The following is a 25,246-nucleotide window of genomic DNA, read 5'->3' on the forward strand; positions in this document are numbered from 1 at the left end:
TGTAAAAATATAGAATTGTAGAATTAATATATGTATATATATATATATAAATATTTTTATTTATATATAGGTATTGCTCACTATTCCAGCTTCCAACATATGAAATTCAAGAGCTGGCTGTTCACTTGATGCATACTATAGCCCACTCTCAAAAGGTGCCATTGTAACAATACAATCAATGTTATTCACGTCACTGGTCAGTTTTAAAGTTGTTTCTGATCAGTGTATATGGAATTACATACAAAAATCTATTCTGAGCACATTTCTAAAATTTGAGTAATCATGAAGTATCACGGCTACTGAATTTTAGAGGTCATCTTTCCAATAACAGAGCCTGAAACACTGTTTTTGTACTATAAGCTTTCTGATTTCTTTGGATATTATCAGTCAGCTGACAACCAGAGAGACACAGCACAGAGAGAGAACAGAACACCACCAACCAAAAAAATAGTTAAAAGCAAAATCACGAGAGAGCGACAATTGGGACAGTTAGAATCCTGCACATGTACATGTATTGCTCATGCAAGCACCAAGCATACGCGCCAAAGAACACAAGTCCCTCGCTCTCTGAATTTATAATTAACAAATTAAAACAGTAAGAGTTAACATAACAATAGAACCATAACAATTAGTGGAGTCTGAGTTGTTACAGTAATAATCTTCCACTGGCTTTAAAGGACCACTATAGTGCCAGGAAAGCATACTCGTTTTCCTGGCACTATAGTGCCCTGAGGGTGCCCCCACCCTCAGGGACCCCCTCCCGCTGGGCTGGATGGTGAGGAAGGGGGTTAAAATCTTACCTTTACTCCAGCGCCGGGCGGGGAGCTCTCCTGCTCCTCTCCGCCTCCGATCCTCCCTTTCGGCTGAATGCGCATGCGCGGCAAGAGCTGCGCGCGGATTCAGCCGGTCTCATAGGAAAGCATTTACAATGCTTTCCTATGGACGCTTGCGTGCTCTCACTGTGATTTTCACAGTGAGAATCACGCCAGCGCCTCTAGCGGCTGTCAGTGAGACAGACACAACAGGATTTGGAGGCTGGATTAACCCATTTATAAAGAAACTGCTATGTTTATAAAAAAAAAAAAGGGTTAATCCTAGAGGGACCTGGCACCCAGACCACTTCATTAAGCTGAAGTGGTCTGGGTGCCTAGAGTGGTCCTTTAAGTGTGACTAGTCCATGTTAAGAGCTATGCCACTGATTTTTTTATTTTACATAACACCTGCATAATGTTGGCCAATATATGAGCTATTTTATGCATTGTGCTATTTGTCTTAAGTATTGCAAAGCATTATGGGAGTTGAAGCTCTACGACAGCTGGCATGATAGTACCATATTTCCACATCTGAAGCAGTGCATGATGTGCCTCCATGGCTATTTATAATAGATGGCTGTCAGCTGTGATGGAGGGTGAGATATGATTGCAAGGACATAAACATACCATGTCATGAGAAATATTTTTTTTTTTAAAGTCGCTTTTTCCAGTTGTTGGGAAACTAATAATGAAACTAATAAACTAATAATGGAAAGATAATGTTCGTAACTAAAAGAATGACGAAATATCAGATTTGCCTACCCAGAATAAGAGAAAACTTCAATATTCTGAATGGTCTTGTTCTTGTTGTTGAGTAGAATGCATTTCTCATTGGCAGAGATATGATCAGTGTATGAGGCATCTTCACTGGTGATGTCGTCCTTCTAAGGGGAAATCAATACAAGAGTCAGCCTTGTCAGGAATTTAGTTGATAGAATTTTAAAGAGAGACTTACCTCTTGTATAGTACTTAAAGCACCACAAAACATAATAGTGAAGTTATGTCACATTCTGACTAGCATACTTTGGAACATTACAATACCTCTGCAGAGTATCTTCCTTATAGTTTTTTAATTGAATGAGTGACTTTAACTGTATTATAGCAAGAAATAACCAACGGACAGTGTGTGGGGAGTGGGGGAGAGGGGAAGGGCAAAGCTGAATGCTAGCTAAATGCTAAATTCCAACTAGTGGCCAGGCAACCAACTCTCACGACTACATATGTTCATTTGAATCACTTTTTGTTAAACAAATAAACAGATTGATAATTAATTGATTTGTCCAGCATAGAGCGCCTTTCTAAAGGTTTTTAAGATGATCGATCAGTCTAAAAAGGAGTCAAAAGGGGCTCTATATTGGTAGAATTTGTTGTCAAGCAGATCAATTAGTTTAAGGAGGAGTGCACATATCTATTCATGACGGCCTCCTCCAGGATAAATCTACAAGAAGGCAAATAGGATAAATTTACATGCTATGTCTAACACAATGGAATCATGAAGATGAGTCTCAAGACAAAGATCACTATTTGGTCAAAGCCTCTGAGAATCAAAGTTCTTACTTACCATACTATGGCTGCCACATCAAATAAAACAGAAAGGAAAAAAAAAGTCTAGGTTCCAGCAACAAATCATAATTATTAGTCGATATGACAACCATGTAGGTCTCATCACTTTTTAAAGAACGCTATATTTTGCATATGTATGCTTGTTTGTATTAATAGTAGTTTTAGATTTTGTCTTGTCTTGAACTTGACTTGTAATCGGTCAGGATCTCCCTGTTGCAATTCAACACACCTGCTCTATGAAGGTGTGAAAAATCACATCCCGTAACATGTTTAACATAAGACATAAACACACATTTTTAGGAAAAAAAAAAAAATTATAAAAATGTATATATATTTTGCTTCTGTCCCTGACGTGTAAGCTTCAAGTAGTAATTAGTCATTCAATTTACCTTGTTATCTGTTATCCAGGTCTGTAACCCTGAAAATGTAAAGCTGGCCCAATTCCCACCGTAGTAATTTCTCCTGTGAGGAAATAAAAAAATAACTTGGTGTTAAAAGGATCTCATAAAAATGTACTTTGCAATCACTTCCAAACTGTCAGAGTTAAGTTATATCAAAGATTTGTATTTAAAGAAAAAAAAATTTTAATGAAAAAAATTTAAAAGAAATGATAAATTTACAGATAGAAAGGAATCACTTAAAATTCATCATTCAGGAATGTACAGATTAATGGTTAAGATTCTTGGCCAGGTTGGTATATCGCTCTTAACCAAATGTCTACATTCAAATGTAATGCTCAAAGGAATATTATATGGAGCTAAATAAAAAGCACTAATGACAGCTTTAAACGTAAAATATACAGGCCGTCAATATAGAGGTTAATACGTGGCCACATAAATAAAGAGAAAGGTACGCTATTCTCGTTTCTTCTAGGCTAGTCTAAGATAGGTCTGGAGGTGCTCAGGAGGGAGAGAGTTTGGTAAAAATAATTTCGGAAATGCTTTAACACTTTCCTTTGAGATAGCACCTTAAACGCAGACATGTGCCTGTTTTTGAATTCTTTATTTTAGGAATGCATGATAAGTACAAGCGTTTGTAATGACATATGACAAGATGTATAATGACAATATTTAAACACATTATAAGGTCAAGATGTGCTGCACTTTTTTTTTGTAATGAAAACATGCTTAGTCACAGTAGTAGTGAAGAAAAAGGGTCATGCACAGTGATAAAAGACAAGTAAACATGCTGCACAAATGAGCAACTTTGAGGAATAAAAACAAGGAATGAAAATTGGTAGCCTGCATTCCTGCCCACATTAAGCTGTATAGCATCATCCCCAGACTTAGCCTATACCCCTCGTGGTCTGTGCTATGTAAGAGTGTGCGCAGGCTGGCATAGCGTTTGGTAAGTGATACCATTGGGATTAAGAGTATACAGATAATGTGCAGGTAACCTAAATCTCCAGATAGAAGGAGCTGCATGTTAATATCAGTGAGTTCAGCCTATACCCTTCACCTAACGTACAGTAATCTGATGAGAGTAGAAACAGGGGCTTGTGTGCGTAGGTTTTGGAAGGCTAGGTATAACAGTAAGTGTTAACATTAGGTGTATCGTTAGTCAGACCATTTGCCAGGCAACAGTAGAGGAACTGAAAGAGGCATTGTCGGCTGTCTTCAACCAATACCCTGGGCATGCCATAGTGGGAACCCAGATTGGGTGTATTGGTCCCCCTCTTCGGCACTCGGTAGATCAGGCTGTGCTGCACGTGTAGCAGGCTAGTGGTCAGCTTTTTGCAGCGTGACTGTTCCATGTCTTTTCGGCTCCGGGCCGTGAAGGGAGCCAGTGCCCTTACTCCATGGATTCCCCTTCACTGAGCGGTGGGTTTGTGGCTCCTCGGGACTTCCAGATAGCAGTCTTACCTGCAGGTATATGGACTGCGGCTTTGAGAGTTCTCCAGTGTGGGCCCCCAGCCCGGAAGAGTAACAGGCAACAACCGCTGCTTTACAGGCTGTCTTCGACTCAAGAGGTGTGGGTCTTCGCTTGGTGAGACGGTCCCAAAAGGCCTGGCAGATTGGCTCGAACCGAGCTGGCCTATCAGGCTTGTTTGGCTGTGCTGGGATTTCAAGGCGGCGGCCATCTTGGATAAACACACTCACTGACACACATATACATGTTTTTTTTTATTTTTTTATTTAATTCCCCAGCCTCCTTACCTTTGGGAGAGCTGAGGGGATTCCCTGGGGTCCAGTGGTGCTGTCATATTCCGTCTCCGGCATCAGTATGCAGTGCGCGAGGGAGCTGGGCAGAAAGCGCTCAGGAGAGAGTGCTCCCCGCCCGCAGGACTGGCGGCCCAGTGAGACTTGCGTGCATACCGGGCCCCCTGGTGGGCCGGACCCCGTTCGCAGCCGCGACCCCTGCATGTACGCCACTGCACACACAAAAATACTCATACACACACTAATATACACACTTACACTAATACACACACTCAAATTCATACACACACACACAACAGTATTTTTTTTTTATATCTCCAGCCACCCTCCTGTTAGCTTACCTTGTGTACCCAGGAGGGTGGCTTGGAGTCGTGGTCCTGCTAGGGGGAGTGAAGGGGTCTGGAGCTCTTCATGCTCCTCTCCCCTCATGCGCCATCTCTCTGCATGACACTCTGAGGAAGTTACAGGATGTCACTTCCTCCCAGCCGGCCAACATTACAGGGGCCCGGTCGTGGTCTTAAAGGATTGCGGCACTCGACCGGGTCCCTGTTGAGCAGTAATGTTTACCCGGTGCTATAATCATAGCAGCGGGGAAATATTCCGCAGCACTCCTGTGTGCACGTCATGGCGCCCCAGAGCGCCGTGGCACACAGTTTGGGAACCGCTGCTCTATAGTATTAAAAGCATTTTTCTAACTTCCCTGCCCTCCCCCCCCCCTAAATATAGTAAACTATTACCTTTATTCCAGTCTGCTGGTGCTGGCTCTGCCCCTGATCTGACTCCTTGGCTGACATTATCAGAGGTGATGATCTCAGCCAATCATAATGTTTCCCAATAGGAAAGCATTGGATTGGCTGAGATAATCAATTCTGATTATCTCAGCCAAGGAGACAGGTCAGGGGCGGAGTCAAACAACACCCTGGCCAAATCAGCATCTCATCATAGAGATGCATTGAATCAATGTATTAATATGAGGAAAATTCAGTGTCTCCATGCAGAGGGTGGAGAAACTGAATGTCAGTGCTGCACAGTATGCATCACTGCCCCAGGAAGCACCTCTAGTAGCCATCTGAGTAGTGGCCACTGGAAGTGTCCCTAGGCTGTAATGTAAACACTGCCTTTTCTCTGAAAAGACAGTGTTTATTGCAAAAAGGCTACAGGGACTGACTATACTTACCAGAACAACTACATTAAGCTGTAGTGGTTCTGGTGACTACAGAGTCCCTTTTAAAAAAACAAAAAAACTAAGGGTTAGATTCCCTAAAGACCAATCTTGATATGATCCACTTGAAACCTGTATTCCTAACGCTTAAGTGTCCCTGTTCCGAATCTAGTTTGCTCCTCCCTATCTCTCCTCATTCATATCCCGCTATAGCTCTGCCTATTCCATTTACTTGCTTACCTCCACATCCGTTACACCATACCCCTGTGCTCCTTTTTTGTTCCCCACATTATTTTTGGTGGTGCTTGGTGTACACAAAGTTGTCAACATCTCAGACATCAGATTGCACAGGAGCACATTGACAACATCAAAGATAACATTATGTCATGCAGTCAGTATCATTTTAAAATAAAAAATTGCTACCCAAAAAAAAACTCAAGATATGGGTTGAGAACAAGCCAGTCGTGTCGGATTTCTGAGTCTCGAGTCAGTTAGCTTACAAGTGGTAATTGAGCGTTTGCTAAATATAGAATAAGCCATGAGAAGGAGACTCATAAACTAACGTTATGAGCTATCAGGGGTGTAAATTGACGAGCTCAGGGGCAAAACATTAGTTCCCCTAACCAAGGAGGTGGCGGGGGGAGATAAAAGTGCTTGCCAGCTCTCACTCTGTTGGAGATGTCTTAGACATGAGGGAACTTTGAAACATATTTAGTGGGATTGCTATGTTCTTGACTCCTTAAAGCAAGCGACATCTACAATAATCAAGAATATTCTTAAAAAAAACAATGAACCTCTCTCCACAATTATTTTTGTTACATATGAATATTCCTACTAAAAGTAAAATTACAAAATATTTATTAATTCATATATTAATGGCGGTTAAAATTTGTATCGCCAGATACTGGAAAACTGTAAATATCCCCTCATGGAGAGAGGTGGAATTTCAAATAGGATATCAACATTTAATGGAGAAACAGGTATATAGAAATCTCAACATGACAAATACACACATCAAGATATGGGAACCCTGGATGATAACTGAGACATCCATTAACCAATAATGTAGAGCATACTAATAAAAACTGGTCCTTAAAGTCAGAAACCTACATCAGATATTCTCTAATGGCTTTGGTACACTGTTTGAATGAGTACTTTGCCATGTATGTTTTATATGTTTAGTTTAGTTTTATAAGGCATGACTATAGGGGAAGCAAGGTCTCAACATACTGGCTCATATAGATTACGACAGTACAATAGGTTAGATATTGATATCCTATGGCCGGTCTTACGTCTAATAAAATAGTATAAAAAACAAATCTCTTTTTTTTTTAGAGAAACTTAATTATATATAACAACATATGATGAATTGGTATTTATTCTATTATTAAGAGATAATGGTATAAACTTATGGGATAAATACCTTTCTGAAGTTTATTAAAAAAAAAAAAAAAAAAAAAAAAAGTGCTTGCCAGCTGTAAATTGGTGATGCCACCACAATAGCATATGGTCTAGGGGGTGCAGGGGTCAGCAACCTATGGTGCTCGAAGTGCATTTGCACAGCACTCAAGGCAGCTAGAGTCAAACAGGCTCTGGCCTATAAGGAGTCCAAATGGAAAATCAGATATCGACTAGTGCAAACTGAGCGGTGACTGCAGGTAGTAAGGGATAATCCTCAATTTACACAGTGCAGCACTTAGATGATGTGATCTCATAAAACTCCCATCACAAGATTCCACACTGGAGTAGAGCAGCCCTCAGAAGCGATCACATCTCCTGTCCTTGACTTGTACGTGGCCATTCTCCCCACTGGACTACAGGGAAGCCACCCATACTGCTAGATATACACAGAGCTGACCCACACATACACACATCACCAAAAGTACAATGTGACATATGATCTACACACACACACACTCCACAAGCAGCCCCTATACACAGTCCACATTTATAAGTATTATACACAATACTACAAACTACCCATGAACATATACAATATAACAGCCCACATATGCACAAATACAATGCTATAAAGCAACCACAATACCGCAACATACACACCTTAAATTGAAAAAATAGGACTTGCACGACCTTATTATGGCACAGAACTACTAAAAGGTTGCCTACCCCTGATCTAGTGAACGTTCGATGGAGCTAACCCTCTGCGGTACCCCAGGAGATTCATGGGCACAGGTCAGGTATCGTCGGAACTTAAAAATAAATTCAAGAGTGAAAAAAAAAAAAAAAAAAATCGAGCATGTGCATAAATGAGTAACAAGGGCACCAAGTGTAGTCATGTGGTCGGTGAGACACCTTCTCCAGCCCTAACTAATTGTTAATTACTCTATGACTGAAACCATATAAGAAAAAAAGAAAAACAAAAAAAGAGCAATAAAGCCAGACATGTACATATACATATATATACGGTATATTAAAATGGACTCATTCAAGCCAAGAGAGGAATGAATCCATATAAATCCAATGGCTGTGCTCCAAATAAGCTCCTATTACGGATATACAAATAACTGTAACATGTGACAGAAAAACTGCACTCACTTTTTAGATCACAGAATTCTAAAGCACACATACAAAAAAAAAAACTATTACATTCACGTCACACATTTAGTATCAACGTCCTTCAGTAAAACTGAAATTATGAGCGAAGTCTTATTACAAGTCACGAACAATAAGAGCAATGGGGTAAAAGAAATTTTGCTGACCAAATGAACAAATTACTGTGGGAACTAGATTAATTTAAAAAAAAAAAGGAGAGAGGAAAAAAAATACACAATCAACTCTGCCTCCGTGAGTTTCCCGTTCGCTGTGCCGAGTTAGGACTGAATGCCGTTCTTAGGCATTTTGAATTGCAAATTACTTTTCTAAATCACTTAATGTCTATCCTTGAAATTTCACATGTCAACATCTCATTAATATCTACAGCGAATGTGGCTTTGTGAAAAGAACCACAGACTACATTTATTGAGACAGATAGCTGGCAAGCAGAAATGGTCCTCCTTCAATTACAATTTGGCAGAAGCTAACTTTAGTTTCAAATCAGTCTGCAAGAATTTATGACAGCTAGGCAATCAAGTGTCTATTTTGAATGAGATTAGCTGCTGCTGATGGCGAGGCTGGGCTGCAATATATAAATCAACAAAGGTTCTTATCAGTGTTTTATAATGGACCACTTTACTACTGTTAAATACAGAGCTATTGGCACCTTTATTAATCACAAACAATTACAATGTAATTAATACTGTACATTCGTAATGAGTAAAGAGTAAAAATATGCTTCGTTTTTGGGGGGGTTTTCACAGTTTTGGGAGCTTCCTCCCAAAGAGGGCTTTTCCAACGGCTTGTTTTCTTTAAAGATTCTGGAATATCCTAAAACACAAACCTAACTTTGCCACTGATGAGGTTTGTGATACAAAGGATCATGGGAAGTCAAACATTTGCAGTGCTAGGGTTTGTGATCCCTGCCTTAGTTAAGGTGTAATGGTCACATGTAGGTTCGTTGCACACAGTGTACATTTTTGGTGGCAAATTTCAATTTAGTTTTAGTGCTAGTCTTTTGACTAAAAAGCCATTTTGGTTTTAGTCATTTGAATTGTTTCAGTTAAAGTCTAGTTTTAGACAACTAAATCTCCAATAGATTTTAGTTGACACAACTAAAATCTAATGAGTTTAATTAACCCCTTAAGGACCAAAGTTCTGGAATAAAAGGGAATCATGACGTGTCACACATGTCATGTGTCCTTAAGGGGTTAAAGCCTCTATGTGTCTCTTTTGCCCCTTCCCCAGTCCCTCTTTGTCTCTGTGTCCTCCCAGCCCCTCGAGATGTATCTCTCCCAAGCCCCAGTCTGTCTCTTTTGCCCCTTGACAGCTCCTCTATGTCTGTCTCTTTTGCCCCCCACCAGCCCCTCTGTGTCTCTTCCCCCCTTCCCCCAGCACCTTGTATCTTTCTACCCCAGCCCCTCTATGTCACTTTGTGTCAACCCCAGTCACTTCATGTATCTCCCTCACATCATTCCCCTAGCCGCTCATGTTTCTCAATTCCTCCCTCAGCTCCTCCACGTCTCATTCTCCCAGTCCCCCCTTGTGTCACATTCCCCCACGCCACCTCATGTGTCTCATTTCCCCCTCTCCCTCATGTCTCATCCCCCCCATGTGTCTCATTTCCCCAGTGTTACTTTTGGTGGCAAATTCCAATTTAGTTTTAGTCATACTAAAAAGTATGAGTCATCTGAATTGTTTTAGTCTAGTTATAGTCGACTAAATCTAAAAAAAATTAGTAGATTAAAATCTGACTAAAATTGTAAGTAGACAAAATTAACACTGGTTGCACTACCTGGCAAATTGCACAAACCATGAATATGACTTTCTTATTCTTTAATACCAAATTTGTGACAAGATGATGTTGTGTGTCGCAACACATGCAGACAACAGATGTATTTTTTGTACAGACTTCACATCAAGTAGCCTGCCTAAGTCACATGTGCCAGGGGTGCAACTAGCCCAAAATACAAAAATAACGACATCGCTGTATGTACAACATTTCAAAAAGAAACACTGCACATACAGACTCTTACCACCATAATCCCTTCTAAAATAAGATGTGCTCATGGTGTAGAAACCATTTAGAAAATACAAATAGTGTGCGGCGCAGGTAAAGAGTTCACACCATAAATAGGATTTAGTGCGTACTAGGTTAGTGTATATACACAACCAATGTAACATAAGGATAAGTACCCCAAAATTGGAGAAATCGGTTGGTTGTAAACCTATATATAGATAAAAAAAAAGACGCGGTCATAGCGTAATACTGAAGTATTTAAAGAGTGGAACAATCTTCTATATGGTCAGACTCACATTTGTTTGAGCCTGTTTATAAGGGAAACTGGCTCAGGTAATATAACTTTAAAGATGTAGTCTTGAAGATATCCCAGTACAATGAAGCTTGATCCTCATAATAAGGTACAGGATAGGCACACCGGTTAGAATCAAAAGTAGCAACAGTTATTTAAAAAAATATATAAAATCTTACATTCATATGTAGTAGTGCCGTTCTCCAGAATACAGTAAGCACAACGCGTTTCAACGAAATAATTTGTCTTCATCAGGTGCAATAGAAACCATTTAACATGCAAGAATGGTATATTTTTTTTCCATAATAAGCATCAGCTTATGTATATCTCAAACCAAGTAGGATTACTCAGTAAAGGAGACAACTGGTCTATACGATTTAAGTCACAACATTCAATTTAGGAAAACTTTAAGTAGAGTCTTTTTTCCACTTCTGTTAATTTGATTTACATTTTTGCAAGTTAGTGAATGTTTTGTTTTCTAATTTAAAACAAGGGACAGAGCAGTCTTTCCAAGGAACTGTGCTCCCAGTTCTTAAATTACAGAAATGCCTTCGTATATATATTTGCATAAAGCAATAAACATTATTTCTCCAGTTGTTTTTGTGCACCTCCAGTAGGAGAGTTTGTTTCATTGCCTTTTCATTCCCATCTGTTTTGATAACTACACAGTATTTTTATTTTCTCTATAAAGTTGGAGTTTACTATAGTCCTAGCCACCAGCATTTCACTTTCACTCTCTGTTAAATTGTCCTACTCTCCAGTGACTACTACAATAAAAGATTGGCTGAAGTATCAAGCATTGGCTGAACCACCTCTCTCTACTAGGCACCTTGGAGCCATATTGTCATTGGCTGAGTGATTCATAAGTAGTAACTGAATTTCATAATTTAATAACTATTATAAAAAAGGATGATGGATAGGGATGCACTGGGGAGCATGAAAAAAAAAAAAAACCAGCATAGGGAGTGATGCTCTTGGAACCATAAAATTAAATGGGGTTAAAGAATAATGCACTTGGGTCTATGAAATTAAAGGAGAGTATAGAGGGATACACCATTATGGGGTCCTGTGAAACTAAAAGATGTAGAGGGGGATCATCTTACAGGAGGGTGCTGAGCAATACATCGGGGACAGTGAAATTACACTATGGACAGGGTAATGAAAGGAGGGGGTGTGAAGAGCTCCACAAGCAATGATGAGTGTGAAATAAAAGTGGATAGCGAAAATGGTACTGCACCTTATAAACTTAAATCAAAGCATTTCACAGACAGAAATATGCAATATAGACAGCCAGACAAAAAAAATCCTGCTCTCCTGTGCTGTGACAAAACAAGTGCTGCCTCTATGGAGTACGATTTACTTACTCATCAACATGAAGAACCCTCTGTCCGATTCTAGAGCAAGCAGCGGCAATGATGGATTCTGGCAGACCTAAAAGGAACAGCATTGTTAGTAAGGGATGAAAGACTTCTTTTCCAGAAGTGTTTCTGGATTGAGTTCCAGAATTAGACTATTTCAAACACCATAGCTCTGTGTACTCCTTGGGTAGATTAAGGAACTCCCTTAAAAGAAAAAATGTTTTTACTTTTCATTTTTTAAAAGTTTGCTACAAAGTTACAAAGGCTGAAAAGAGACATGTGTTGAGCCTCTCTCACATCTGTTTTCACTGTTGAACTAAAAGAATGTAAAAAAAAAAAAAAAATAAATTAAAAAAACTCAGTTTGAAACACTTTCCAATTTTTTAAACAAACTGGAAAAAAATCCCTCTGGGTCCCAGAATGGCAGTCATATCTCCTTGGATCAAGAAGCTGTTACCTCACTTATTAAAAAGGATATCTCTGAATGTTACGCATTTGCAAGCATTCATCCAGTTAGATGTTAAAAAAAATCTGTACAGACTGATAAAACCACTTCTTCAGGCTGAGAATTCCACATCCTTATTGTTCTTACTGTAAAGAACTTTGAACTTTGACCAAATCTCTTTTCTTCTAGTCTAAATGAACTTGTGTCTTATGTATAGTCCTGTTTATCCTATATATATTTGAAAGGGGATAGATTTATAATCATCCCCTTTCAAATGCCTTAGATTTGTACTATGTATGCTAAAATATTAGCTATCATAAAGAAACAAGCCATAGAAAGCGATCTGAGCATAACAATACGGCCAATGGCAATACCGGAACAAAGCGTGGACCAAGATGGCCGCCGCACATATCTATTCCAAACCGAGTCTTGGAACACACAAAATGGCGGCCATGCCGCCGGTGGCAGCTACAAGAGATCTAGAAAGAGGCTTGGCAATCTTTAGAGAGAGGCGAGGAATGCAAGCTGGTCTAATAATGAACAACGGAACTTTGATAAACTTTTTTTTCTTTTTTTTCTATTATAAATTATTTTATTACATTTATTACAAAGATACATATATCAATAAACAGACGGCCATCATGCTCCAATAGTACATCATCTATATATTAGTTACTAATTAAACAAACACACAAATATACATAACATTAAACATCGTTATCTGCAGGGTCGGGAAATAATAAATAATGAACTTTTAATGAACTTAGATAAATAAAATGCACCATTACTGACTAAGGAAGCCTTCAAGGTGAAACGCACTTTAGGTGAGTATATTTGCACAGATTTGCATGAATGAGCACTTTTTGTTGTGAATATTTATTAATCTTTATTAAAGATAAGTGAAACTACCAATCCAACACATAGTCCTGTTTATGATTACATTTCCCAGATAATGGTTTGTTTTGGCTCCGAATATATTTGTATATTGATATCATGCCCTATGAGGCGTAGTTTTTCTAAACTAAACATGTTTACATTTGTTAACTAAAATGCTCCATTCCTTTTATTAATTTTGTAGCCTGTCTCTGCGTTTTTTCTATAATATCCAAATAGTAAGCCATAATATCCTTCTTTAGAACAGATGCCCAAACTTGCACAGCATATTCTCCAGTGATATATAAAGAGCGAAAATGATATCTTCATTCTGAGAATAAATGCTCCGTTTAATAATTGACAATACCTACCTTACTTTTCCTTAGCAGCTGCTGAGTTTTGTGTCATCTGCAAACACTGAAACATGACTTTCAATGCCTATTTCAAGATCATTTATAAAATGTGTTGATTAGCTGGCAGGGGAGACCTAATGTGAATGCACGGCGACAGCCATGCTTGCATTGGTACTTCCCTTATTATACAATGCTTTCCTATGCGGTTTCAAGTGGCGCTGGAGGTCCTCATGTTTACGTCCTCTCCCTCCCACCCCCCAATCCCCAGTTGCTGAAGGGGTGAAAACCCCTTCAGTCACTTACCTCAGGCAGCGACATGTCCCACGTCGCTGCCTGCTCCTCCCCTGCCGCTCTACCTTCGTCCTCTGTCGGCCGGTGGGCGAGACTGATCCCGCCCACCGGCCGAGGAGACCTAATGCGCATGCGCGTTAATGCCGTGCATGCGCATTAACGCACCTCATAGGAAAGCATTGAAAATGAATTTCAATGCTTCCCTATGGGGAATAGAGCGACGCTGGAGGTCCTCACACAGCGTGAGGATGTCCAGCGACGCTCTAGCACAGATAATCTGTGCTAGAGACCAGGAAGTTCCCTCTAGTGGCTGTCTAGTAGACAGCCACTAGGGGAGGACTTAACCCTGCAAGGTAATTATTGCAGTTTATGAAAAACTGCAATAATTACACTTGCAGGGTTAAGGGTAGTGGGAGTTGGCACCCAGACCACTCCAATGAGCAGAAGTGGTCTGGGTGCCTGGAGTGTCCCTTTAATGGACTTGGGACACTGTACCCAGACCACTTCAATGAGCTAAAGTTGTCTGGGTGCCTAAATATTGTCCTTTTAATCTAGGTGGACAGCTAACATAGCAGTAAAGCACATTTCATGTACTTTCAGGCAGTTGTTCTCACAATTATGATCAATACACATGCACACCATCCTTTATCTATACTGCGTTTTTGGTTTTTGCTTCCTCCTTGTGCCATGTCCTGCAACTGGGCTCCAACTCCTGTTAAACTGTTACAGATGTATTGCTGCCCTAAAAGCAAAGAGGTCCATTTTACGGAGCCAATATTATATAGGCTCCATACCATATCTTCTAGGTATCTAAATTTAAACCATATTAAATTAATATGTCATTGTAGTGGATATACCCACAATGAAAACATGCTTTTTTCCCTCAGGGTAAATCTAAAAACAGCTTGCGAAAAATCCAGATCTTTGTAAGCCGTTCCTTTTTTTCCCCTAGCCCTGACTTTCAATCTGTGCCCTGAAATACTTCAGTCTGAGGCTTCTCAATGAAGCTGCGAGCATGCATGCGATCACAGCTTTCCTATGTAATGCAGCTCATTGTAAAAGGGGGGGAAATAGGTGCACACTAACACAGTGCGCTTGCCACTATCGCTAGCTTAGTGGAAGTAACAGAGTCGGAAATACAGGTTTCTGGAACCAATTATAAAAGCTCCAGTTTCTATTAAAATTGGCACTTTTTATAAACCGTCACAATTGTAAAAGGTTCTAGTCACATAAATAATTTCAGCAAGTGTTCCTTTAAGGAAGCCGCTGTGTACCTTTCTCCAATACTACTTTTAAACTGACAGAAATTTGTTCTTGAATTGTACACCTATCTGCCAATGACCAGCAATGAAATTTCAGCTATCGAGAGCTTTTAGTTGTCAGCTCCTGACGAGTATTTTTCCAAACTGCAAAACAATCTGTATGTTGATTGAAAAGAATCTTTGCGGAACAATAATTTCAGCTCAATATGTGGGCTTTGTTTATTAAGGAACTTCTCCGCAAAAACTGAATATGGTCAGATAACGGAAAAGAAAATTAAAAAAATTAAATAGGAAAATACACAGATTTCTAGCATGATACTTTGTAATTCTGTTAAATTAATATATATATATTTTTTTGCTTAATTTCAATCAATGCTGCATTGGAATGAAGAACAGAATATTATTTTTTTTTTTACTTAACACTGTACTTACACAGTATAAACATAAAATAAACTACTTACAGCCGTCCTGCCCTATCAAACAATAAATAATAGATTCTCCTGACAGGGCTATGATGACCTAGCAAAGCCCGAGTGCTTTCAGCCAAAATCATATGGAACCATAAATCATTTTCTACTTTATAGAATATTTCAAAATGGATGCCTGCATTCTACCTTGGAAGTCATTTCATGTGTTATTTATAATCACTGAACATCAGAAAGGAAAGAAAATTGCATAGAACGGAAAATTTACTGTGACTGCGTTTATAAAGAATAACTACTTCATAGGAATAGAAATTATCAAGAATTACCAGCAACTAGAAGTCAAGACTGCCTTAACATACATACCTTGTTTTTTGCCATCAGAACACTTAACCTCACAACGTGCATTAATGATGTGATGGCACATATTGCACTATAATATCATCATATAATATGAATAGTAAACTGTAGTAAAATGAAGAGATTGGGGATATTAGAAAGGTTTGATTAGTGATTTAAAAGGACAATCAAGACAGGTGTTGAATCTTTCCCCCCAGTCCTTTTTAAAGGAACACAAATGGCATTATAACAACTTTAGCAAAAAGTTTTTATGATGCCAGACGGTCCATGGAGCTTCCTTATTCGTTTGGTTTGAACCATTTATGAAAATGGGTAACTCCAAATCTGGCTCTCCAGATCTGTTCCTGAAATTCTTTTTTTTTTTTTTTTTTTTTTTTTTTTAATACGTACTTCTTCAATTAATGTGGACTGGAACTACTGATTGGTTTAGCGCGTTAGCTGAAAGTTTTATTATTTTTATTTTATTATTTGTTTACACTTTTCGGATGTCTGGGGGACTGTCTGATAGCTCAGACAGACCCCTGCTGGCAGCTGCATAGACTGCTATTGCGGCCATGTGATCATAGTGATCCCATGGGCCTGGAGAGCCGCGGTGGACGCAGCTACTGCAGAGGGACTGCTGGGGACTCAGGCAGTCCCCCCGACTGGGAACACCGATCCAGGTAAGTACAAGTGTCGTTTACGGCAGTTTTTTGTCGGACGTACCCAGTACGTTGGGAAGGGGTTAAAGGATTACTCCAAGCACCATAAACACTACAGTCCGCTGTAGTGGTTATGATTCCAAGAGTATCTTGGCTCATATCCTGGGTTTAGCAAAGGGTCTCCCCTTACCTGGGTCCCCGCCAGGCTCTGATGCTCCCTGGTGGTCCCGTGACACACTTCTGCAGAGCAACAGAAGCCAGGGCTATTCAGTGGCTGAGAGCATCAGTTACCTGCTCTTAGCCAATGACTGATATTCTGTGCAACAAAATATGCAAAGAATCAACTTTATCCAGCCTCTTTATCCAACTTGTTACATCTCCAGCAGCTAAGGGGTTATTCCCTGTATGTGTATCGTTTCAATGTGAAACCCTGCACATATAGACTTCGGCCACCACGACTACTTCAAATCACTAAAGTGGTCATGGTGCTTGGAATAACCCTTTAATGTTAATCATTGATATAATAAGGACATTTAGGTGGATAATGTATCCATGTATATTCTATTTATATCTCACCAACAGATAAACCTGCTTTTTACTTTTGTACACTATACAGATGTACAATAGGCACAAAGGCATATAAGGTATACCTAAAGGTACATTGTAAGCATTACAACTTATTTTAGAGGTTAATGTGTGTTGTGTGCAGTCTATGTTTAGCTAAAATAGTTTTCAAGCAGTTTGACAGAGAAATTCTGCTATTGACATAATGAAGAATTTCACTTCCTCAGTGTCAGTCCAAATAAGAAGTGAAACTAATCATTATCTCAACAGTAGATGAGCAGGGTGCTGTTAGTGTTTGAGATTGTCACACCGCTTGAAAATAGGCACACAAAAAAACTTAAAAAACAAACAAACCAAAAAAAAAACGACTTACTCCATAATCAACTAAAAATATACACCTTAAAGGATCCATAATACAGGTGGTCTAATAAAATGACAAGTACTCCAAACAATGCCTGGATTTTAGTGTAAACATTTTAAAAAAAAACAAAAAAAAAAAACTTCCCAAAGCTTTCTTTCATTTTTCTATCATTTTAATAGCATTCAGGCTTTACACATTTATTATCACTTTACCAAAAAAAAAAAAAAAAGAAAATCAATGCCTAAAAATGGGTTTTCATCAAATGAAAAATCAGATCCTGAAATGAAGATAAGTTTTAAGTTGAAAGTACTTGTGTGTCTAAAGTCATAAACAGTCTATCGACTACTATAGAGGATAAATATATCTTCCTTTATGAGTACAGAGGATCTGGAGCACTCCCTAATGTGCTATTACAAATTATTAATGGTTAAATCTTTTTTCCTGCTCTACCTGAGTGCAGATTGCTGGCCAAATCTATTTTTTTCAACAGTTTTCATGAGTAGGGGGGAAAAAAAATGAGGCTTTCATAAATTATTATGCAATGCTTTATACAAAGTCAAATGTATTAGCCACGGATAAAAAAATAAAAATAAAATAAATTCCAAGGTCTTTGAAAATCACACATTGAAATGCTACAGGTCTATAAAACAGCATTTTATTTCAATGTTATGATACTGTAAACAATCAACACAACAACACAAAAGAAATAATAGTGCAAAATAAAATATTGTTATGATGTAGCTCTAGGGGTACTATTCTCTAATAAGAGAATTAGAGATAACACTTGGCTTAGTGTGAGGAAGCTGTAATACGTCTAAACGACCTCTAGGTGCAGCAGTCCTGCTTTCAGGGGAAAAAAAATCCCTCTAACCTACCATTTACATACAGTAAAATACAGGTAAATATAAAGGCCGTGCTGTTAGTTGAAGAGCATAAAAGTAATACATATGCAGCGATAACTGTAGTTAATCACAGACAATCTGTCTTTAAAATAGTTTAATGTAAAACACCTGTAAGAATAATCCAATCACAGATGGGTCCAAGGGTATACAGTGGAAAATAATAAAATAGCAGAGAGGGGGGAGACAAAGCACCGCTAACAGTGCAATAAAGTTAAAATGTTTCTGTGTTTATTCAAAAAAAAAAAAAAAAAATTCTAATGGACTTTCACATTTGAAAGAGATGTTACCTGCGTGTAGTGGGTTACTGCACATATGAACTCAGAGGGTTTCCGTATGCCTGCTTAATGTTCAGGGTTCTACTTGAAATTCACTGCTGGAGGAGATCTGTGTTGCCACGCAGTTTCAATTCAGTTTTATAAGTTTCAGACAAATGCGTTTCACCTGGTAATCGGCTTAATAAATGATTTTATATGGTGACTCGGTCCTCCCTCTCCTTTAAGACCCCATTCATGTATAATGCATGAGATGGGCGGGCGCTTTGTCTAACTTTCTTAACTCACTCCCTGGTGTGATTTCATATTTCCGCATTTGTTATATCGGCTGATAACTCAAATACCCCTCTCTAGTGCCTTTTTAGTTTGCGAATAGCTGAGAACCCAAATAGGTTTGCATTGGCGTTATGCATTGTGACGAAGTGTGCCAACAATATGTTGCATGAATTTCTTGAAATATTTCTCCTAAATTCTCGGATTCTGGTAGATCGTTTTCTAGTTGTTCTTCCTACATAATGCAAGCCACAAAGGAATTCAAGGACATATATTACATGATAACTGTTGCAGGTCATCATATCTTTAAGTTTGTAAGTCACGTAATGAGCTGGAAAGCTAATCTCAGTTACCCTTAGTTTGTTATACGTGCTCTCCTTACATGCTTCACCCTCATTTATCTCTGTTGATAGAAATTCCTTTGGTGGGACCTCTGTGGATTTTGACAATTTTTATTTTGATGATGGGAGCCCCCACTAAAGACTGTCTTCAGTCTGTTGGGTAGTAAGTAGTGATGTCCCGAACAGTTCGCCGGCGAACATAGCGTGTTCGCGGTCGCAAAAACACGCGCGATGTTCGGTCCGCCCCCTATTCGTCATCATTGAGTAAACTTTGACCCTGTACCTCACAGTCAGCAGACACATTCCATACATTTCAGAAAAATAAGGTGCGCTATGACTTTAAATAACTTAATAGTGTCCAATAAAATTGTAATTCTTAATATTATATTTAACCCCTTAAGGACACATGACATGTGTGACATGCCATGATTCCCTTTTATTCCAGAAGTTTGGTCCTTAAAGGACCACTCTAGGCACCCAGACGACTTCAGCTTAATGAAGTGGTCTGGGTGCCAGGTACCTCTAGGATTAACCCTTTTTTTTATAAACATAGCAGTTTCAGAGAAACTGCTATGTTTATAATGAGGGTTAATCCAGCCCTCAAAGCCTCTAGTGGCTGTCTCATTGACAGCCGCTAGAGGCGCTTGCGTGCTTCTCACTGTGAAAATCACAGTGAGAGCACGCAAGCGTCCATAGGAAAGCATTGTAAATGCTTTCCTATGCGACCGGCTGAATGCGAGCGCGGCTCCTGCCGCGCATGCGCATTCAGCCGATGACGTCGCGATCAAGATGGAGAGGAGGAGGAAAGCTCCCCGCCCGGCGCTGGAAAAAGAGGTAAGTTTAACCCCTTCCTCTCTCCAGAGCCCGGCGGGAGGGGGTCCCTGAGGGTGGGGGCACCCTCAGGGTACTCTAGTGCCAGGAAAACGAGTATGTTTTCCTGGCACTAGAGTGGTCCTTTAAGGGGTTAAAGTGCATGTGCAATGTGCAACACGTGAAAAAAATGGGGAAACAAATCCACACTTACAATTTTAACGCCACTGGCGTGGATCACCCCTCAGGGTTATGTACATATGCAAAACAAACACAAGAAACAAAGATCATAGGATAATATGTCTTTAAAACTATAAGTATATGTAAGGGGAAAATTCACACTTACAAAGGTAGAGCAGTAAAAGTCTGCTCTAACTATGATGGCAGAAGTCCTCTTATCTCAGGACTCAGAGACCTTTAGTACTCAGGACAGCAGCACAATCCTTCTGAAGCACTTTATTGAATGAAGAATTTAAAAGTAATTCACACAGAGTGATACAATGTTAAAAATAGCTTCTAAGTCACCCGTCCAAACGATTCTCCTCGTCCAGCGGTCACGATATGTGATGTTTTTATCCGCCGGCTGATAAGTATTACCACCGCAAGTCAATACTTCCCTGACACATTCCAGCCAATCACCAGCAGACCCTCCCTCCCAGACCCTCCCACCTCCATGACGAATAGGGGGCGGACCGAACATCACGCGTGTTCGCGAACAGTTACCGGCGAACTGTTCAGGACATCACTAGTAGTAAGTCTTTGTATTTCCTTAATAATCCCCAATGTTTATTAATGACTTTCTTCAAGTGAAAATGTTCTCTGCATTTCCACTTGAAAAAGTCTGCTGGCGAAACGCATTGTGGATATTTTAAACTGTATTGTTTTTTATTAAAGTTATTTTGGTCACTTCCTCACTTAGAGTTGCCTTTTTACTTTAAAAAAAAAAAAAAAAAAAACGAATATATTTTATTTTACCTATTTGACCTGGCTTCTGAGTTTTATCCTGTTCCAGTGAGACATTAGTCCAAAGAATGCTAGGTGGGGATACCACTCAAGCCCTATACATTGAGCAGTCCACCTGCTTGTGTAAATGTGAGTAACCACTTTATATTTTATTTTCTGCTTTCCTGATTTTAACCCCTTAACACCGCAGCCAAATGTACAAGTTGTGAACGAAACAAAATGTAAACAAAACCTGGCATTTGCGCTATATGTCTGTCAAACCGTAATTCACCTCTTTCATATTAAATGCACCCCCCCTTATTATATATCATTTTATTCAGGGGAAACAGGGCTTTCATTTAATATCAAATATTTAGCTATGAAACATAATTTAATATGAAAAACATGGGAGAAAATAAGATTTTTTTTTATTTTTTTAGTTCTACATGACATTTTAACTGTCAATGTCATAATACTGTTTGCTTTTACTGCAATAAAATACACATATTTGTATTCAGCAAAGTCTCACGTGTAAAACAGTACCCCCTATGTACAGGTTTTATGGTGTTTTGGGAAGTTACAGGGTCAAATATAGCGTGTTACATTTGAAATTGAAATTTGTCAGATTGGTTACGTTGCCTTTGAGACTGTATAGTAGCCCAGGAAATAAATTTACACCCATAATGGCATACCATTTGCAATAGTAGACGACCCAAGGTATTGCAAATGGGGTATGTCCAGTCTTTTTTAGTAGCCATTTGGTCACAAACACTGGCCAAAGTTAGCGTTAGTATTTGTTTGTGTGTGAAAAATGCAAAAAACGCCAATTTTGGCCAGTGTTTGTGACTAAGTGGCTACTAAAAAAGACTGGACATACCCCATTTGCAATACCTTGGGTTGTCTACTATTGCAAATAGTATGTCATCATAGGGGTAATCTTCATTCTTGGGCTACCATAGGGTCATAAAGGCAACGTAAGCAATCTGGCGAATTTTAATGTGAAAAAAATGAAACACAAGCCTTATATTTGACGCTGTAATTTTTTAAAACACCATAAAACCTGTACATGAGGGGTACTGTTGTACTCGGGAGACTTCGCTGAACACAAATATTTGTGTTTCAAAACAGTAAAAAGTATTGCAGTAGTAATATCGTCCGTGTAAGTGCTGTTTGTGCGTGAAAAATGCAAAAAACGTCACTTTTACTGGCGATATCATCGTTGTAATACATTTTACTGTTTTGAAACACTAATATTTGTGTTCAGCGAAGTCTCCCGAGTAAAACAGTACCCCCCCATGTACAGGTTTTATGGTGTCTTGGAAAGTTATAGGGATAAATATAGTGCTAGCAAATTAAATTCCTTATACTTTCGGCATGGGTTGTCAGGCAGGTCCCGCTAATTGTAATTAATTAGGATACCTAATTATGTAAAATTATTACATAAATATATGTGTAGAATTAATATATGTATATATATACATATGTGTATATATACGTATATATATATATATATTTTTTTTTAAATATTTTTATTTATATATAGGTATATATATAGTGATATATACGTATATATTTATGTATATAGTATATAGTGTTACCCAGCACACACACTCAAAATCTTGAAAAAATGCCGGGTGCTTAAAAAGCCATAGCCAAAAAACATAAAAAATAGTAAATAAAGGCTTGACTCACGGTCTGTAGATAGATAAAATATTTCTTCTTTATTTCAATTCATTTAAAATATGGTTGCTGCCATCATCAACGTTTCAGCCACCTCTGTGGCTTTCATCAGGATAAATTCAGCATAAATAAAATTCCAAATACAGATTTCTGCTTATATATAGCTAACCAGATTTAAACATAATTATAACAATGCTTACCACCTGTGTTCTCGGACACCCGGCGTCTATCCCGATCCTGTGCGCATGTGCGAGCACGTCAAACCGGAAGTGACGTGCTCGCATCACTCAGACGTTGCCGTGGTTACCCGAAACATACACAGACACCACGGCAACGGAGTCATACTGCTTAGCGCCAGGAAATCTTTACGAAGGGGCAAATTCATCATAAAAACATACAATCAATCACTACATAGTTCATCCCTTCATGTGACAACATTAATCCACTAGCTCTTAAACAAATGGAGTCAATATAGCGGAGGGTATATCCATCGTAATGCCCTACTCCATATAGACATCACGTTAGTCTCACACTTCATATGGACTACTTCTATATGTTTATACTTTTTATGCAATATCCATTGTTCACAAGGCCGATGTGTATCACGTAACGAGATCCCCCTAAAACCCAACCAAATAAGCTATTATCTATGCTCATGCAGAATAAAACAATAATAAATTCATAATACAAAACAGTGCCCCCTAAAATCAATATAGTGTTACTACATATACTGAAATACCTTCCAGTGTATCATGTGGAGTGCTGATATCCAAATGCTATCAAATCCAATAATCTTCTATATTATTTGAAGTGATATCCATTACATTTGTATACATTAAAGTGATACTAATTGCATTTATATACACTAAAGTGATACTAATTGCATATATGTACATTAAAGTGCTCACTGTACTTAATAAAGTGAAACTGAGTGTTATCGATGGGCAACATACTGTCTGCCATTTTCCCTCATTAAAGTGATACTTAATGCTTTTATATACATCAAAGTGATACTCATTGCTTTTATATACACTAAAGTGCTCTCTATAACCAATAAAGTGAAACTCCGTGTTTCTATGTACAATAAAGTGCTTGCTACAAACATCTCGTAGTTATCTCTCAACATCAAAGTTAAATTTTCCCACGCTGTGTAAAATGACACAGAGCACTGTGATTGGATGGCTTGAAATCCATCCAATCACACTGCTCTGTGTCATTTTACAAGCGTGGGAAAGTTATTTGGAATTTTCCCACGCTTGTAAAATGACACAGAGCACTGTGATTGGATGGCTTGAAAACCATCCAATCACAGTGATCTGTAATTTTACACAGCGTGGGAAAGTTCTTTAGAATTTTCCCACGCTGTGTAAAATGACACAGAGCACTCTGATTGGCTTAAACCAACCAATCAGTGTGTTCTAAGCCTAATTGCAGGGCGGGGCAAGGCTTTATAAGCCTTGACCCGCCCTGCAGAGCTCAGTACGCGGCGTGCCCTCCATAGGTGAAGATGGATTAATTTTTGTTTGCGCTCGTTTTTTTTTTTTATATATATTGCGACGGGTATGATGGATTTTTATTTGGCCTTTTGGGGGGCTGAAGAAAGAAGAATTTAGAAAAAAGAAGACGTCAAATGGTAAGTTTAATTTTTTTTTTTTTACAGGTTAGTTATTTTATTCCCCCCTCACTATTTTTAGGGTGAGGGGGGTAGGTAGGGGATAGAATGTTTTGGGTGGGGGGGGGTGACTAGGGGCTTGGGGCCCCTAGTCACCTTGATGGGGGGTTCATTTAGGGCCCCCACCCACCGCGCAGGGGTGGGGGCCAGGGGGGAGGACAGTAGGTCCCCCCCCCTTATTGTTTTATTAGGGCCCCCACCCACCGCTCAGGGGTGGGGGCCGGGGGGGAGGACAGTAGGTCCCCCCCTTATTGTTTTATTAGGGCCCCCACCCACCGCGCAGGGGTGGGGGCCAGGGGGGAGGACAGTAGGTCCCCCCCCCCCTTATTACCATTTTTTTTTTTTTACAGTGAGCAGTGCTCACTGTTTAGTGGACATGCCCCTACTCGCGGTATAGCGAGTAGGGGCATTGGGGAGATTTTAATCTCCCTTGTGCTATTATGGGGGTCATATTGACCCCCATAGAGTGAGGGGGGACCTGGGGGGCTTATGAAGTGGTGGGGAGCTCTGCTCCCTGCCGCTTCTATAGTTACATATTACAAGGAGGGAGCTGCATGCCGGTAGCTCCCTCCTTGTAACAAACTGAACGAACAAATTAACACTGATACTCAGTGTTAGTTTGTTCATCTGATTTTTTCTATTCATTCATTCGTCTGTCTGATGAATGAATGAATAGGTGTAATTCCCGTTCGCATGTCCAGGTGTTTCACTGGGCATGTGCGGGAATCTCACAGTCTGTGTAGTGTGGGCAGATGACGTGTCCCACAGGGACTTCACCTACCCACACAAAGATGGCGGCGCCCTGAATATAGATCGGGGCAGAAGATAAAGAATAAAAAAAAGGTAATGTGGGGGGCTTAGGG

The 25,246-nt window shown here is 39.3% G+C and overlaps 1 protein-coding gene across 2 annotated transcripts in view; it reads right to left on the bottom strand.

The window, feature by feature from the left end:
- The window catches only part of CHM (CHM Rab escort protein), a 104,654-nt gene that overhangs the window by 77,690 nt on the left and 1,718 nt on the right, over positions 1-25,246 (bottom strand). For both annotated transcript variants that reach the window (XM_063431856.1, XM_063431855.1), the window contains exons 2-4: positions 11,926-11,992; positions 2,765-2,837; positions 1,575-1,696 (exon numbers count right to left, since the gene is read on the bottom strand). In XM_063431856.1, coding sequence (XP_063287926.1) covers positions 1,575-1,696; positions 2,765-2,837; positions 11,926-11,992 — 262 coding nt within the window. The remainder of the gene's footprint in view (positions 1-1,574; positions 1,697-2,764; positions 2,838-11,925; positions 11,993-25,246) is intronic.

This window comes from Pelobates fuscus, chromosome 9 (genome assembly GCF_036172605.1).
Source record: "Pelobates fuscus isolate aPelFus1 chromosome 9, aPelFus1.pri, whole genome shotgun sequence".
Lineage (NCBI taxonomy): Eukaryota > Metazoa > Chordata > Amphibia > Anura > Pelobatidae > Pelobates > Pelobates fuscus.